The following is a 15,011-nucleotide window of genomic DNA, read 5'->3' as shown; positions in this document are numbered from 1 at the left end:
ATAATTTGCACCCGGCGTATTTCTTTTCACACAACCATGATTTAAAATACATACAAGGTCAATACAATAGAAAAGAAAGGGACGCTGAAACCAAAAGAATACTGTAAAAGAATACGAAAAACGCGCGCTGATTGGACAAAATGTGCTTCCCGCCCACGGCGTATCCGTATCCGGATACGCCGGTGACAACGATGCCAACGGAATTGCCGTATCCAGTACTAGTCCTACACTCCAACAAGACGACGCTGATCGTTCTACCAGCGGTATGGCCCAAGTCCATGCACCGGTATATACCATACGCAATGTCGGCGGGTATCAGTGTGACATCAGAAGAGAAGAAAGGTCGTACCCATCGCGGTAATGACAAATCGTTCGGTGGCACTGCATTGTATCAATGTACCAAGTTGGTGCGAACGCCACAGGGGAATTTCAACCAGTTCCCTTGTCACCAGCAATTCTCTACTTCTTTCAAACCGTACGCTCGTCAGGGGGTTCCTACCGTAATGTAGTTGTAAATTGGCTCGATTCGTCGTCGCCGGTGGCATCTTCCGTCGCACTATATTAAGGGTGTTCTAGCCGGCTACATGGTTGAAAGGGCCTTCGCCAGCATATATGGTGTATGCTTCCTGAACGAAATATTCACCGAGGGGTCGGTTTTGAGGCCTAAGCGCAGACAAAAGCGGCCAGTCCGATCGAATGCGTGGGCGTAAATCGTCCTACAGTGTTTTTTCTAGCTCGTGTCCAAGTCTTCGACGCACGCCAAGACGACGTTGAGCCGGTCCATGGACTTTTCGAGCCGCATGAACGCCACGTACTCGACGCCGAGCGGGTGCTCTGTAAACGCGGGCACGAGTTCGTGCAGAATCCACACCAATAGCTCTTGGCGAAACGCGTGGAAGAACTGAGGCGGCGTCCGCGGTGCGTCGGCGTTGCGTAGCTCGTCGAGCTTGTCGTGGTACGCAAGACTTAAGCGCTTTCCGACGTCCGTCTCGAGCTCGCAGCGGGGCGAGAGGCACTGCGCCACGAGGCGCGACGCGGCACTGAGGGATGGCTCGCCGGCTTCAAAGGCAGTGATCGCTTGCAGCGCCAGAAGCGGCTCGGTCGTATACTCCATGCGCGCAAACGTCAAAACGTTCCGGAACCGGTCATCGTCCATCAAGAACTTTTCCAAAATCGCCTTCTTCTCGAGCATGCTGTGCGGATGGATCCGCGACGGCGACCGCTGCACGCGGCGCAGCGTGGCGTCGCCTAGGAAGAGGTTGACACAACATCGTTCGAGTCCTTCTCGGGGAATCGAGGATGCGTACGTGACGCTCGCATCGCGCGCACGGGCAAGAAGACATGAAAGTAGAGCATCGTATGCGCCCCAACGACCGAGAAGAAGCTCGGGAGCCTCAAGCTCCGGAGCGTGTCGTCCCGTACACCGTCTGCGGCGACGCGCGCGAGCACGATGAGGACAAGGACGAGGATGATACCGTGGAAGGTCTGCTGGTACGAGCGACGGAGCCCAAAGTTGTCGACGACGTGGCTGATGTACCACGAGAGGATCAGCACAAGCAGGAGGAGGCAGACGACTTCGACAATGAGGATCAATGTCAACTCCTAGTCCTCATGATGTCCCATTTTTGAAAAGGTTGAGGAAGCGCACCTGGTACTGCGGCGAGACCGTCCCGACCGCGTCGGGCAGGAAGAGCGTCTTGGCATCGACACGCAAGAAGGGCGTGACGAGCCCGACGAGGACGAGTGCGGCGAGGAAGATCTGAATCGGCGGGTGCAGCAGCCATCGGTATAAAATGAGTCGCCGGACTTTGCGCGGCGTGCTGGATTGGGGCAGCATGAGCAGCTCGGTGATCTGGAAGAGCACAACGATCATGGTCTCGGTAATGATAAAGAAGACCCTAGGACGACGACCGAGGATGAGCAACTCTTGGTTGTAGGATCATGCGGCGGTAGTACAGTGCCATCGGAATCACGATAAAGGTCAGGACGTAGCTCCCAAAGCTCGGCCAGTCCTTCCCAAAGACGCTTGTTGCTGGCATCACGATCGCATAGACCGTGAAGAGCAGCATGGGCACGGCGGTGCGGCGCGGAAGCCGGTACTTGAGGCAGATGTGGCGGGCGCGGCGGTAGTAGATCCAGAGCACCGGCGGGAGGTACCACCCCACGATAAAGAGCACGAGCATCGGCGCATCGCTCGCGACCACGGCCATTCCGCGCGAAAGTGCACTTGGAGCGTTTCAAAAATATCTGCCCCGCCCATAATATCCGTTATCTTAGACAAGACGCTGCTCCGTCACACTACTGCTCCAGCGTCAGTGTAGCCTACCGATGCTGCACTTTCGACATAGCTACAGTGCGCTTGCTCGCCTCTACCAGCTAGTTTCTGTGCCCAGAGCGAAGAGCGCCAGATTTCGCATATATCCAAGTTTGTATGGGTATACAAACCTCGAGTGTGATGCCGTTTCACACCTTTGCTTTTTCACACCAAGAAAAGCCAGGCATGCGCTGGTGGACGCTCTTGGCGCTGGCGCCGGTGGTCCTCGGCGACGCGCCGCTCGCAGCGTACCTCGAGGCGCGCGCCAACGACAGCCTCCTCTGCGTCTATCTCTTCAACGCATCCGCACCGTTCACGTCGCTGCTGGCGGACTGCCCGTTTGGCGACTTGGCACCAACGGCGGCGACAGCGCTGTCGCCACGCCACGGCGTGTACTTGCGCAGTATGTCGTCGCCGCAGGACGCGCAGCTCGTGTCGCAGTCGCCCGCCAAGGCGTCGACCATCTACCCCATGGCAATCGGAAAGGGCATGACGTTCGAGCTCGTGGCGCGCGTCTACAAGCCAGTGCCGGCCAACGTCAACGTCAACCTCTTTGCGCTCGCATCGTCTTTTGACGACTGCACCAACCCTGGCATTCGACTCGAAGTCAGCGACCGCCAGCTCCTCGTCCTCATCTTCTACTCGCTCCAAGCGACACCAGGAGGCACGACGATGGTCTGCTACGAAGAGAGCTTTTACTCGATGACCGAAGCCGACGGCGCGTGCCAAATACCCGTCGGCACGCGTGACGCGCCGCCGCCGTTCGTGCACCTCTTCGCCTCGATCGTACCTGACGGCGGTGCGTCATGGACCACGCGTTTCTTCATCTCGTTCGTCGACGCGACGGGAATGCACACGTGCTCGTCCCACAATTCGATGGGCGGCTCGACAGCGCCCGCGGACTTGACGTCGGTGACAGGGGCATACACGCTCTACGTTGGCAACAACGCTCGCGAGCCCCGAGCGCGTCCGCCTTCGCGCGCCACGCGGCAGTTCCAAGGGTCCACGCCGCCACCGACCCTCCCGCCGACCGTGCTCTCGCTGCTGCAGAAGGGCCAGGACCGACTGGAGCTGCTCTTGCCGTCGTCGGGCGGCGTCTTCTTTTCGATCAACGGCAAGAAGGTCGTCGATGTGGACCATGACGGCATTGCATTTGGCAACAACGGCACCAAGTATGGACTGCCGCAGCTGACGCGCCTCGTGTCGACGGCCATGGATGCATTAGGTCCAACGAGCGCGCTTTTCAAACAAAAGAAAGCGACGCTGGCTGCGATCGCCAACACCACGTCACGCATCGACTGGGCGAAACACCCGACGCATGCGCGGTACCCACCCCCAAACGCATCGGCGCATATGGATGTCTTCTTCTTTGCCATGGCCGCCGTCCCGATGGACGCCGAGACCTTGCTCGCACGCTCCGACCTCTCTCTGCCGCACCTCGGCCTTGGCAGAAACCGCACACTGCACACGGCGCAAGACACGAGTACTTTGCTGCGTTTGACCGAAGCCATGTGGAACGACCCCGCCGCCGCGATCCGACTCACGGCCACACCCGTGCGAGGCACGCTCCAGTCGTGCGGCGAGCCTCGAAAGAACTTGAGCGCCGGCGACGTCGTCGTGGATCCGTGTGTGGCCTTTGTCCCACCGCCCGGGCTCTCCAATGCCAATATGCCGCTCCACAACAAGTACATGGTCTCTCAACGCCGCGACCCGTTCGCTACCGTGACGTATGAGCTGGCGCAGCAGCCGTTTAGCACATCCACGGTGCTCGAGTTTTTTGTTGACGCAGCGCCGGCGCCAGCACCAACGCCAAAGACAGCACCCACCATCGTCCTCGTGAGCCCGCCCTACGCCATTGCATCCAATGCGCGATACCACGGCGACGCATACTTTTCGATGCATCTGTTGTCCAACGCGGAGGCTACGACGAGCTACCGCGCGACGCTCAGTAGCGCTTCGAATGGCGGTGCGCTCCGCTCCCACGCGGATGGCCTTTCGTCGCCGACTGCGCGGATGTACTGCCCGTTCACACCCAACCTGACGGCGCTTTGCTTGGCCCGCGATCGCGACAGTGATGGCGTCGTCTACGAGCTGCACGGGGAGCGCCAGAGCCCGACGCGCCTCGTGTTTCGCGGGTCACTCGACCAAGTGCGGCGCGCGCTCTCGAATGTATCGCTGACCAACTGGCGTCATTCGCCGCATAGTGCCTCGGTGCGTTTTGAGCTGCAAGCGTTGACATCGCTCGAGATGCTGGTCGCGCGCACCCTTGTCGTGCACTTCACCAACGGAGAGACGACGTTGCCGACGACCGTGTGCTCGAACCTCTTTGGCTTCCTTCCGCTGTGCACCGAGTCGTTTGGCAACGGGGCTGTGCTCGGCACGCTAAGCCTCATGGCACTTACGACGTGCGTTTGCCGCCGCTTGAGCAAAACGCAGCAGGCAGCGCGCAAGAAGTGCCAAGCGACGTACCAAGTCGCGACCCAAGACGAGTTTACCGGCATCTTGGACCAGCTCGTGCGCATCATGCTCGAGCCGAGCTTGGAGGGACCGACGCTCCTCTGGCGCGCGTGCCGCTACGGGCCCGAGCAGTCGCTCTGCCTCGAGACGCTCGTCGTCGTGCTGAGCTTGCAGCAAGCACTGCCCGCCTTTCTTGCCCATCTCCGGAACGATCCGGATACGGCCGATGACGTGGCACTCCACGCGCGCTTCTTTTGTAAATTCATGGGCCGCGACTGGTTCAACCGGGTTCTGGCGCACGCCAACGGCGTGGTGACGACGACCTTTACCGAGGCCTTCTTGCACTGCGTGCGTCAGAACCTTCACTCGCTGCCCGTCGAGATCCGAGTCCTTGCCGACAGCATTGCGCCCGTCCACGTCGTCGTCGTCGACTGGTTTCTGCTGCCGGGCCTCTCGGTCGTCGCAGGCGACGACGACGCCCATGCGATCCGCGATTGCATGAACGTTTTGGAGCATGGCAGCGCCGATGCCCGGGTGCGGGGGATCCTTGAGGCCATCGCTGGTCAGGACGCCCAGTACATACCCGAGTCGAAGGAGCCGATGCTCCTCCATCGGGACTTGCTAGCGCACGTGCTTCGACACCTGCATTGCCTCTGCGCCCACCACATGCACACCATGGCCAAGACGACAGGCGCAGTGATCTTGGACGACGAAGATGTGCCGCCGACAGGCCAGCGCATTCGCGACGTTGTCTTGGCGTTAGGGCCGATCTCGATCAGCTTGCCCGGACTCCTTGCGCTCACAAAGGCGGGCCCGCTCGTCCACCATCCTTAATATAATCATTCTTAATGCAACCCTGCTAGGCTTGAACCAGTGGCTAGGTCATGATTGTCGCTGATGTATTCTTGTGATCTGCGTATCCGAGGCCACCGGAAGTGGCGCATCTCCGAAGCCATCGCGAGCGACACGATGGATTGCTACATGCATGCGGTGCTCCTTGGGCAGACGAGCAGGCAGTATGAAGTCGTTGCACCAGCGTCGCAGAGTACATGGCATTAGTACGCCGTTAGCTACGCATGGCTTAATCCTGCTTCAAGAGGAACTCTTCGCGGGTCGTGCCTTGGGCCGTAATGACAAAGAGCTCGACCTTGTCGCCTGTGTAGATGTCGCGCTCGCCGGCTGTGATGAACGCATCCTTGATGATGTCCTTGGTTTCTTCAATCGTGTATTCGCGGAGCGGGTCCGCCCGCGAGTCGTGCGTCACGAGGTTGTCGAGGAGCGGGATCATGAGATGGCCGCCGCTGCCCTGCGCGCCGCGCGTCGTGCCCTTGTACGACCCGACCGCGTCGTACTCGTACACGACGCCCTTGCCGCTCTTGTCAATGCCGCAAAGCAAGCAGAACGAGTAGTACGGGAAGAAGCGGCGCGAGTAGAGCGTGTTCGAGAGGAGCTGCGCCATCGACTCGACCGACGGCGACACGTCGTTCTCGTGCTGATACATTTGCGCGCGGATGCTCAAGACGCCACGCAATTGCACCACGTCGTTGAAGCTGCCGGGGCTCGCCAGAAGCACGTTGTTGGCGACCGTGTGCACCTTGCTCTCGTCGCGCGACAGGATCGAGTAGCCCGTGCTGAGGCGCGTGTCGCCGGCGACGACGACAAAGTCCTTGCCCGCAACCGCGAGCACGGTACCGCCGTTGAAGTCATACGGCTCCCACTGCGGGCGTCGCTCCATGGTGGCGGCCTCCATCGGCAGGCGCATCGGGCCATCCGTCGTCTCAACTACCGGCAGCGTCATCTTCGTCGTCTCGGTCGTTGCTTTATGACCCCAAACGCTGGCTTCGACTTCGCATATATCGACTTACAGAGGTTTGGTGGTGCCGGGGCACAAAAACACTGGATGTTTGTATGCCGCCTGCAATTACCGGCCAAGATCGCGACCAAGACCCCGGTGTACAAGCCATGCCCCGGCGACCCGGTGTACAACAGTGCGATCTTGTAGTACGATACTATTTCCATTCACTTTCGAATAGTGTGCATAAGGTAGAGTATAGTATGATACGTTTCATCAAATAGTATGATTAATCGCATCAAATAGTGTAGTCGCGCGATGCCATTGGCCACAGTACAACAGGAAGATGAAGGTGCTCGCGGTCTCGGAAGGGCCGCTGACCAACTACGAGGTCATGACGCTCCTCGAGGAGCGCAAGAAGAACCGCATGGAGCGCAAGGGCCCGCAGGCCACGCTCTACGCCGAGCGCAACTGGGTCGACTCGAAGGTGCTCAAGTGCCTCCTCCAGTCGTGCGCCAAGCATCTCAGCGAGGAGAAGATCTCGGGCTTCCTCACCAAGATTGGCCGCTTCGAGCTCACACACGCCGAGAAGCTGCAGTTCCTTAACCACTGTCCGTCCGAGCTTGTCGACATCCACCTCATCGTCGAAGACTGTGCGAGCCGGCTCGACGAAGACCAGATTGCCGACTTGCTCGCGATCGCCGTGAGCACCCTCGGCAACGATGCGGTCGAGGTCTAAGCATCATCGTCTCTTTTTTATGTTTCGTATTATTCGTGGTCTCGTGCAAAGGCAGCAGCTACTGCTTGTGGGCCGCAATCATCGCGCGCGCTTCCGGGAACATGCCCGCGTACTCTTGCGGCGGCATGAATCTAACACTAATCTGCCGGCAGTTGAACCAGCGGCCGTGGAGGCAGTGCGCCGCCTCGCGCGACGCCGAGACGGTCGCAAAGCAAATGTACACGAGGCCGCCTTCTTTCGTCTTCTCGACGTAGCTGTGCAGCACCTTGCCGTAGCGGGCGCACTCGTCCTCGACGTCTTGCTGGATCTCCGTGTGCCACTCGGGGTTGCCCGACCGCTTCTCCTTCTGGAGCTCGAACATGTTGCGCACGACAAAGCACATCGAGTCGACGCCTTCAATGTCGGCCGCCGCCGACGCCGCCGCGCGCTGGTTCTGGGCGTTGACAACGGACGGCGCAACCGGCAGCTGGTACGACGGCATCGCACTCGCCGACGCGGGCGGCGGCATGAGACCGGCACCACCGGCGAGCTTGGCCATGAGCTGCGAGCGCGAGACCGAGTTGAGCGCCATGCCGCCCGTGCCTTCTTCGTCCTCGAGCTTCCAGTTGTTGCCACCATAGTTCTTGTTGTTAAAGGCCGACGGCGGCGCGTCGCGGTGGCTCTGGTACGAGTGGTGGTGGCCGCCGCTGCTACCACCGCCGACGCCTTCGCCTTCTTTGACGGGCCCGACCTTGATAAAGTTGCCCGCGAGTTCGAGGCCGTTGGCCTTGGTGAGCGCGAGGTTGGCTTCCTCGGGCGAAGAAAACTGGATAAAGCTAAAGCCCTTGGAGCGCCCCATGTCATCGCGGTTGATAATGACATTCACCACGTCGCCAAAAGCGCTAAAGACCGCTTTCAAGTCTTCTTCCGTGATGTTGTTGTGGAGGTTACCGCAGTAGACGCGAGATGCTGCCGCAAGCGACAGACCCTACATGCATATGAGAGGTCGAAGTATAGAGCAGGAAATCGCGTACCGTGCCGCCGCCCGTGTAGGCCGATGCGCCGCCCGAGTAGCCACTCGCACTCGCCTTGGTCGTGGGGCCCGACGAGAAGACAGCGTCCTTCTTTGCAGCAAAGTTCTTCTCGGCCTCGCTCGCCTTGATCATGATCGGGAACGACTGGAACGATGGGACTTGGCCGTTCATCGTGAGCACCTTCGGGATGTCTTCTAGGTTGGAGAACTCGACATATGCAAACCCCTTGGACTTGTTCGTAAACTTGTCGCGGATGAGCAAGACGTGCTCGAGCTTCCCGAGCGAGCTAAAGAACTTTTCCAGGTCGCGCTCCCGGACCTTCTGCGTGAGCTGGCCCACAAAGATCGTACGGTGGTCTCGCGTCAGCTCCATGAGCTCGCGCTGCTTGGCGCGCTCGAGGCGCTCGGCCGACGTACTCCGGGCCCGCGGTGGCTCCACCGGCGCCTCCTCCTTGGACTTGGATTTGGAGCGCGAGCTCGACCGGCGCGACCGGCGACGGCTGTCCCGCGACCGCGAACGCGACGGCGACCGGCGAGAGCGACGGCTGCTGTGGCGGTCGCGCGACCGATCACGGTCCCGGCGCGACGACCGACGTTCACGCGAGCGCGAGCGCGAGCGACGGTCCCGGCGCGACGAGTGGCGCTCGCGGCTGGAGCGCGAGGACCGCGACGCATCGGCAGGCTACACATACAGAGCTTCAACCTCACGTCTCAACATGCATGCTCATGGCCGTACCTTGGCGGTCTGGAGGCCTTGCTCGAGGAGCTTGTCGATATCGTCGTCCATGCTGCTCATGATCCGCTGCTTTCTGTGGTGAAAATGACGACCGTGAAAGCTGATATCGAATTCAAAGAGGTTCGATCTTTTCGAACAATATAAATCGTCTTGCTTTTTGTATACATCGCATGGATTTCTAGAACCTACCTTTTTATAACCACTCTTTCTTGCTCTTTGTATGCGATTAAATAAAAAGGCACGGCATACAACCACCAAGTGTAAAATCTAACACCGACCATATCTTTGCTGGAAACGTGCTCCAAAGACTTTGGACACACTCGGCGCAATGGCAACAGCGGCTAATTGAACCCAATTCGTACGCCCACGGCCTGGCCTTTGCTCGCATCTACGCTGGGCGTTCACAGCACGTCCTTGCCAGCAATGCGACATGTGGTGGGGTCTCTGGCAAGAAACTGCTCCTTTCCACATCATTTTACATTTTCAAATAAATACCTTGCTTTTTGTATACATATCCGATAAAAGGCGTGCATTGCTCACAACACGATGGTGTGGCCACCACCTATATGCTCAGTTTAGAAACACGCAACTTGTTGTGCATCGTGGTTCCCTCCGCATCGCGCGGCGCCGAAGACGCGTCGTCGCCGCCGACGGCCATGACCGGACGCCGTCTACCTCGCAGCGGACATGCAGGCGTCGAGGGCGTGGCAGCGGATGCATGCGTCGTCGGACAAGGCGGCGGCGTGGCGGTGATTGTACGGATACGTATCCGGACGAAGGCGTTTGAAGTGGCTTGTTGACTTGGGCTTTCTATGGCGAAGCGATCGATGGCGTTTTCGTATGGGGCGGGTTCCCAGCCTCTTGTCTTAGTCATTTTCCAAGGATCCGGCTTGCCGCGCGAAGACGACGACGATGAACTCGAGCGATGCGGACCGCCAAATCAAGCAGATGGTGAACTTCATCTTGCAGGAAGCGCAAGAGAAGGCCAACGAGATCCGCATCAAGGTACCTCGCGTCGGCCATCGCATGGCCACAGCGGCGAAATGACCTTGGTAGACGGAGCATGATTTCAACCTCGAAAAGCAAATGCTCGTGCACAACGCCAAGGTCAAGATCCAGGAAGAGTATGCGCGCAAGGAAAGGGAGCGCGAGATCAACAAGCGCATGTACACGCCGTGGTTGTAAATAGCGATTGACACGCACGCGTAGCGCCCGCTCGGCCGAGATTGGCGCGTCGCGCCGCAAGAAGATGATTGCCCGCGAAGAGCTCCTGCAGTCGCTCATCACCGAGGGCAAGGCGCGCTGCGGCGAGGTCGCCCAGCACGAAGGCGCGTACCGCACGCTGCTCCGCGACCTCTCGGTCCAGGTACACACACACCACCACTGTCTCGTCGTCATTATATCATCGTCCTATGCTCCGTAGGGCTTGATCAAGCTCCACGAAACCGAGGTCATGCTCGCGGTCCGCAGCAAGGACGTGCACATGATCGAGTCGTTGGTCCCGGAGATCGCGGCCAACTATGCTGCCATCATGAAGCAGGAAGCTGGCGTCGACATGCACACCAAGCTCACGGTCTGCAAAGACGAAAAGCTCATGCCGCCCTCGCACAGCGCTGGCGGCGTCACGCTCGTCGCCAAGAACGGCAAGATCGTGTGCGACAACACGCTCGACACGTACGTTTCGACAATCGAAGCAAAGAGATGATGGACATGTTTAGGCGCTTGATGACGGTCAACTACGACGAGAAGCCGACGATCCGCAAGATGCTCTTCCCCGAGATCAAGTAGACCCCTCGACGATCATGTCTTAAGACGCAGCCTGTGTCTTCTTGCGTGTTTTTTTCCATGTCAACGCGCTTGCTATCTAGAACTAGACCAAGTGCAGCTCGCTCAGGACGCTGCTGCACTTGGCGTTGACCTTGACGGTGGCGAGGCCGTCGCCGCGCGTCGGGCCAATGTTGACAATCCCAATCGGCACATGGGCGTCTTTGGCGCGGAGGAGGAAGCGGTACCCGGAAAACACATGCAGCGAGGACCCAAGCACGAGCATCGCGTCCGCCGTGTCGACGTCATGGTAGATCTACTGCAAGCGTCGGCCGTCTTTGAAGGTGTACTGCATGAGGATGACCTGCTGCACGGTGGCCGGCGCGACGGAATCGCCAAAGAAGACGACGTTGGGCTTGTAAAACCCGACGCGACATAATGGGCAGTGGGCGACGTGGAAGAGCCGCTCCATCTCCTAGTAGAAGAAAGCGTCGAGTCCTGCAGCTATCTTGCAGAGTCGTCGTACGGTCGAGAGGTACATGTCGGCGTCAGGTCGCACTTGCATGGCATTCGCCAGCGTCTCGTTGTCGGCCTGCACCTTCTCGACAAAACCTGGGTTGAGAGCGTCAAGGACGACCTGGAAGTCCTCGCGGGCCATCGCGGGCGCGTCGCACGCCGGGTTCATGCAGCACACTTCGTCCATGGAGCCATGGAGCTCAATGACGTCGCGTGCGCCGGCCTTTTGATGCAGCCGGTCGACGTTCTGCGTCACGAGGCGAACGTCGCCCCTGCGCACCGCCCGACCATGAGACGAGAAGGAAGAGGATTAGGCCGTACCGCGAGTCGTGCTGCCACTGCGCGAGGACGACGTGGTTGGCATTGGGCTGCGCGCCTTGCCACTGGTGGCGGGCCATGTAGTTGCGCGCCCAGTAGCGCTGCCGCACCTGGTGCCATGTGAGCGCCTTACGAAGATAGGACGAGAGATACAAGCGTACGGCTTCGTGGTTCATAAAGTCGCGGTGCTCGATCGGCTTGTGGTTGGAGCGGGCGTAGAGCCCGACGCCTTTGGAGCGGTAGTCGGGGATCCCGCTCTCGGTCGAGATGCCCGCGCCTGTGAGCACGACGACCTTGGATGCATGGTACAGCATCTCTTGCAGCTTGCTCATGGCGTCGTCGTCCGGCGCCTCGTGCGCGGGCACGTACATGGAGAAGCAGCGTCGCGCGACCTTGCGCACCTGCAGCATGAGTCCGGATGCGGACGCCCGAGATCCGCATACGACGCGACCCAACGAAGGCCCGGGAAGCCACGTGCAGCCCTACCCCTGTTACCGCTGCCATCAACCGACCTGCGTACTAGCAGTACCTAGGAGGAAGGCAGCTCGGTGTCAAGGGAAAGAGGCGTCACGGTGGAGGTCGGGCGAGCGGTATTGCTGCCACTTTCTGTTTCCAGAGACTGCCAGATGTCGTCCACCGGACAAAAGACAATCTGTGCACAAGAAGGAATGACCGTGTTAAAACGTCTGGAGACAGGACGGTGCGCGCTTTTTGCTCATGCTGAACCCGAGGTAGTCAATATCGGCATCGACGACCGGGCTCGTCGCCACGGACGCCCTCTGGAGCATGACGGCGACTCGGTTCATGCCCATGCGCAACGCCATCACAAGCGCTTCGTTCGCGTCGCCTTCACTCCGGTTTTGCCGCAGGAACGCGACAACGTGAACATGGCCCGCCATCGCCGCCCACGTCAGCGCCCGCTTCGTGCACGGCGCGTTGGCCGCATGCACACACGCGGAGCGTCTCGATCTCCCCATTGCGCGCTGCAAAGTCCATCGCATCAGGCGGCACGGCGTCTACGAGCGGCAGCAAGTAGGCCACGATGGCGCGATGGCCGTTCGCCGCGGCGTTCCGGAGCGCGCGCGACCGACTGCCTTCGCGCCGGTGGCGATCGAGGAAGCGGACGACGTCGAGATGGCCGTGCATGGCTGCGTCCTCGATCGCCCGGTCTGAACACCCTTCAGGCCGCTTCGCGTGCAGCAGCTGCACAATGCCAAGCCGTCCATGGCCTGCGACGTGCCACCTTCCTGTCGGTGCGTGTGGAGAAAGTCGACGACGTCCTGCGTTCAGGGCCAGTGACGTGCAGCCTTCGTGTCGGTGGTAATGCAGAAACTCGAGAACGTCAAGGTGGCCGTGCTTGGCCGCAGCATCCATTGCGTACACCGTGCAACCCTCACGTCGGTGGTCGTGGAGGAAGCGGACGATCGCAATGTGCCCGTGCTCGGCCGCCGCATTCATGGCCCAGACCGAGCAGGTACTCCCGCTAACGTGAAGGAAGAGCAGCGCGCGGAATTGACCAGTGGCCGCCACATAGTCCATCACATTCATGGAGACCGCTGTGGGGCGACGGCGATGGAGCTGTTGTAAAGCCCAGACATCGAGCGGTGGCGCGGCTCGCAAGCACGCAGCACGGCATCCAAGCCAAATGGCGCCGATGCGAACGAGCTGGTTGATTTGGCGCAGATGCACATGCGTGGCCAAGAGAGGCTGTGGAAGACCATCTTGGAAGGATGTGATGAGCCCGACCAAGTCGCGACTTGAGAGCACGGTCGTCATGACGCAAATGGTGTCGTGGGCTATCGGTCTAAATGCTGGAGGTGGTACTGTTGTCGTTGGTATCGCTGTCGTAGATCGTGGTGACAACCGGCCGTCACGTGCAGCGTCGATCAACTGCAGGGGTGGACCTCGCAATACACACCGCCGTACTTATCTAGAACGGTGGCAGTGGCACGACCACCTCTCCACCTACCACTGCAGTGGATTGTTGTAGGCGGTCACCCAAGTACTTTAGGATTGCAAGGGCTCTACTGGTACAAGTATGTAAGTAGACCCTTGCGGACACCATGCCACGTATATGTGGCGTGATTTTAGACAGATTGGCCCGGCGGAATCAGCCCAGGGGCTGGCCTCTTCCCAGGATGGATTGGCCCGAGGGGTCGAACCGTTCAAGGACGATGAGCATAAGAAGCGCCTTGCCGAAGGAGATGTCTGTCGCGGCGTCTGCAACGTGCTGCCAGATTGTATAACTTGGACGAGGTTCGAACCCACGACAACGACACGGATTTTGGGTGCATGCAAGGAGACAACAACCATCGCGACCAGACGCAGCTACCCCAATCGAACGAACTCTCTTTCATCACGTCAACGCGCAAGATGCGACACACTGTACGTGGGCTACAGCCTCAGGTTCCACGACGAACCTTAAACGAGTTTCTGTAGCGTCGGCGCAGCCTCGAGGCGCAGACAGCTGAGACCATCTTTCGACTCGATCAAACACGTACTGGGCAGCGACACGCGGCTAGAAAAGTAGGGTGCGTGCAGCACCATGGTGTGGTACTCGCCGTTCTCGCCGCAGACGTCGACGCCGTCGGACGCGTGCAGGGCGCACAGATCTCGCAGTGCTTCGCGCGTGATGCGTCGCCCGAGCCACGCGGCAGCATCTCGGAACGACGCTTCCTTGACGCACGAGAACACGACGTGAAAGTCGCGCTCAAGAACGAGGTGCATGAGCGCTTCCCGCGGCCGCTGCCAGAGCGGCGCGAGGATCGCCATGCCCACGGCCGCGCACCGATCGTTCATATAGTTGCTGGTGCTGGTGCCAATGAAGTCAATGTCGCCCGTGACGAGACACTCGATGCCATGGTCGTTCTGCAGGCGTCGCAGCGCGGCCTCGTAGCTGCCATCGTAGTCGGGTGGGCGGATCGTGAGGAAGATATGGGGCAGCCCGATGGCCGCCGCCTGCGCCTCCATGAGCGGGATCGGGTGGGCGCGGAAGCTCGGGTTCTCTGGCGCGAAGGTCACGAGAAGCGCAATGTCGTGGCCGCCAGCCTTGGCCTCGTACAGCGCCATCGCGCAGTCCTTCCCGCCTGTCCAGGACACGGCCGATCGCATCGCAGAGTCCGGATATGGAGCTGCATATCCGGATCGGGTCGCGTGGCGTCGGTGGTATATTCAATTTGGAAGGTTTTTTTATGGTGGTGTCACATACTGGTACCTTGGCAGTACGCATGGGCGGTGCGTTTTGAAAGCATATTCCGCCAGCCACAAGCACCGCACCTAGGATCAGTTGCTCAACAGCTCAACCCCTTCTGCGCGGATCGATATTCTGGTGGCTGCAATAGCCGACCGCATGTATTTACCACC

General features: G+C 59.8%; 9 protein-coding genes across 9 annotated transcripts; 3 read left to right on the top strand and 6 right to left on the bottom strand.

The window, feature by feature from the left end:
• Positions 1-730: 730 nt before the first annotated feature.
• SPRG_13324 (hypothetical protein) lies at positions 731-2,227 on the bottom strand (the record flags this gene model as incomplete). Its single annotated transcript, XM_012353164.1, has 4 exons — positions 1,957-2,227; positions 1,649-1,898; positions 1,308-1,602; positions 731-1,248 (listed from the first exon to the last, which is right to left on the bottom strand). The coding sequence occupies exons 1-4, from the start codon at positions 2,208-2,210 to the stop codon at positions 731-733; spliced, it is 1,317 nt and encodes a 438-aa protein (XP_012208554.1). The 5' UTR covers positions 2,211-2,227.
• A 273-nt stretch (positions 2,228-2,500) lies between these two features.
• Positions 2,501-5,605, top strand: SPRG_13323 (hypothetical protein; the record flags this gene model as incomplete). Its single annotated transcript, XM_012353163.1, has 2 exons — positions 2,501-5,305; positions 5,339-5,605. 2 exons carry the CDS (start codon positions 2,501-2,503, stop codon positions 5,603-5,605), a joined length of 3,072 nt encoding a protein of 1,023 aa, XP_012208553.1.
• A 186-nt stretch (positions 5,606-5,791) lies between these two features.
• SPRG_13322 (hypothetical protein) lies at positions 5,792-6,612 on the bottom strand. Its single transcript, XM_012353162.1, has one exon. The coding sequence runs from the start codon at positions 6,567-6,569 to the stop codon at positions 5,853-5,855; it is 717 nt and encodes a 238-aa protein (XP_012208552.1). The 5' UTR covers positions 6,570-6,612; the 3' UTR covers positions 5,792-5,852.
• A 282-nt stretch (positions 6,613-6,894) lies between these two features.
• SPRG_13321 (hypothetical protein) lies at positions 6,895-7,379 on the top strand. Its single transcript, XM_012353161.1, has one exon. It carries the CDS (start codon positions 6,910-6,912, stop codon positions 7,300-7,302), a length of 393 nt encoding a protein of 130 aa, XP_012208551.1. The 5' UTR covers positions 6,895-6,909; the 3' UTR covers positions 7,303-7,379.
• On the bottom strand, positions 7,291-9,151 carry SPRG_13320 (hypothetical protein). The gene is made up of 3 exons (XM_012353160.1): positions 9,051-9,151; positions 8,316-8,996; positions 7,291-8,269 (listed from the first exon to the last, which is right to left on the bottom strand). Exons 1-3 carry the CDS (start codon positions 9,108-9,110, stop codon positions 7,361-7,363), a joined length of 1,650 nt encoding a protein of 549 aa, XP_012208550.1. The 5' UTR covers positions 9,111-9,151; the 3' UTR covers positions 7,291-7,360.
• A 610-nt stretch (positions 9,152-9,761) lies between these two features.
• SPRG_13319 (ATP synthase subunit) lies at positions 9,762-10,874 on the top strand. Its single transcript, XM_012353159.1, has 5 exons — positions 9,762-10,055; positions 10,107-10,216; positions 10,260-10,416; positions 10,474-10,724; positions 10,769-10,874. The coding sequence occupies exons 1-5, from the start codon at positions 9,963-9,965 to the stop codon at positions 10,836-10,838; spliced, it is 681 nt and encodes a 226-aa protein (XP_012208549.1). The 5' UTR covers positions 9,762-9,962; the 3' UTR covers positions 10,839-10,874.
• Positions 10,875-10,920: 46 nt separating this feature from the next.
• On the bottom strand, positions 10,921-12,079 carry SPRG_13318 (hypothetical protein; the record flags this gene model as incomplete). The annotated part of the gene is made up of 5 exons (XM_012353158.1): positions 11,810-12,079; positions 11,652-11,758; positions 11,341-11,602; positions 11,179-11,289; positions 10,921-11,130 (listed from the first exon to the last, which is right to left on the bottom strand). Exons 1-5 carry the CDS (start codon positions 12,056-12,058, stop codon positions 10,921-10,923), a joined length of 939 nt encoding a protein of 312 aa, XP_012208548.1. The 5' UTR covers positions 12,059-12,079.
• Positions 12,080-12,325: 246 nt separating this feature from the next.
• Positions 12,326-13,424, bottom strand: SPRG_13317 (hypothetical protein; the record flags this gene model as incomplete). The annotated part of the gene is made up of 3 exons (XM_012353157.1): positions 12,326-12,568; positions 12,603-12,877; positions 12,926-13,424. The coding sequence occupies 3 exons, from the start codon at positions 13,422-13,424 to the stop codon at positions 12,326-12,328; spliced, it is 1,017 nt and encodes a 338-aa protein (XP_012208547.1).
• Positions 13,425-13,979: 555 nt separating this feature from the next.
• Positions 13,980-14,764, bottom strand: SPRG_13316 (hypothetical protein). The gene has a single exon (XM_012353156.1). It carries the CDS (start codon positions 14,757-14,759, stop codon positions 14,070-14,072), a length of 690 nt encoding a protein of 229 aa, XP_012208546.1. The 5' UTR covers positions 14,760-14,764; the 3' UTR covers positions 13,980-14,069.
• Between the last annotated feature and the right edge of the window lie 247 nt (positions 14,765-15,011).

This window comes from Saprolegnia parasitica, assembly GCF_000151545.1.
Source record: "Saprolegnia parasitica CBS 223.65 unplaced genomic scaffold supercont2.116, whole genome shotgun sequence".
Lineage (NCBI taxonomy): Eukaryota > Oomycota > Saprolegniomycetes > Saprolegniales > Saprolegniaceae > Saprolegnia > Saprolegnia parasitica.
This window is presented reverse-complemented; position numbering and strand designations above follow the sequence as displayed.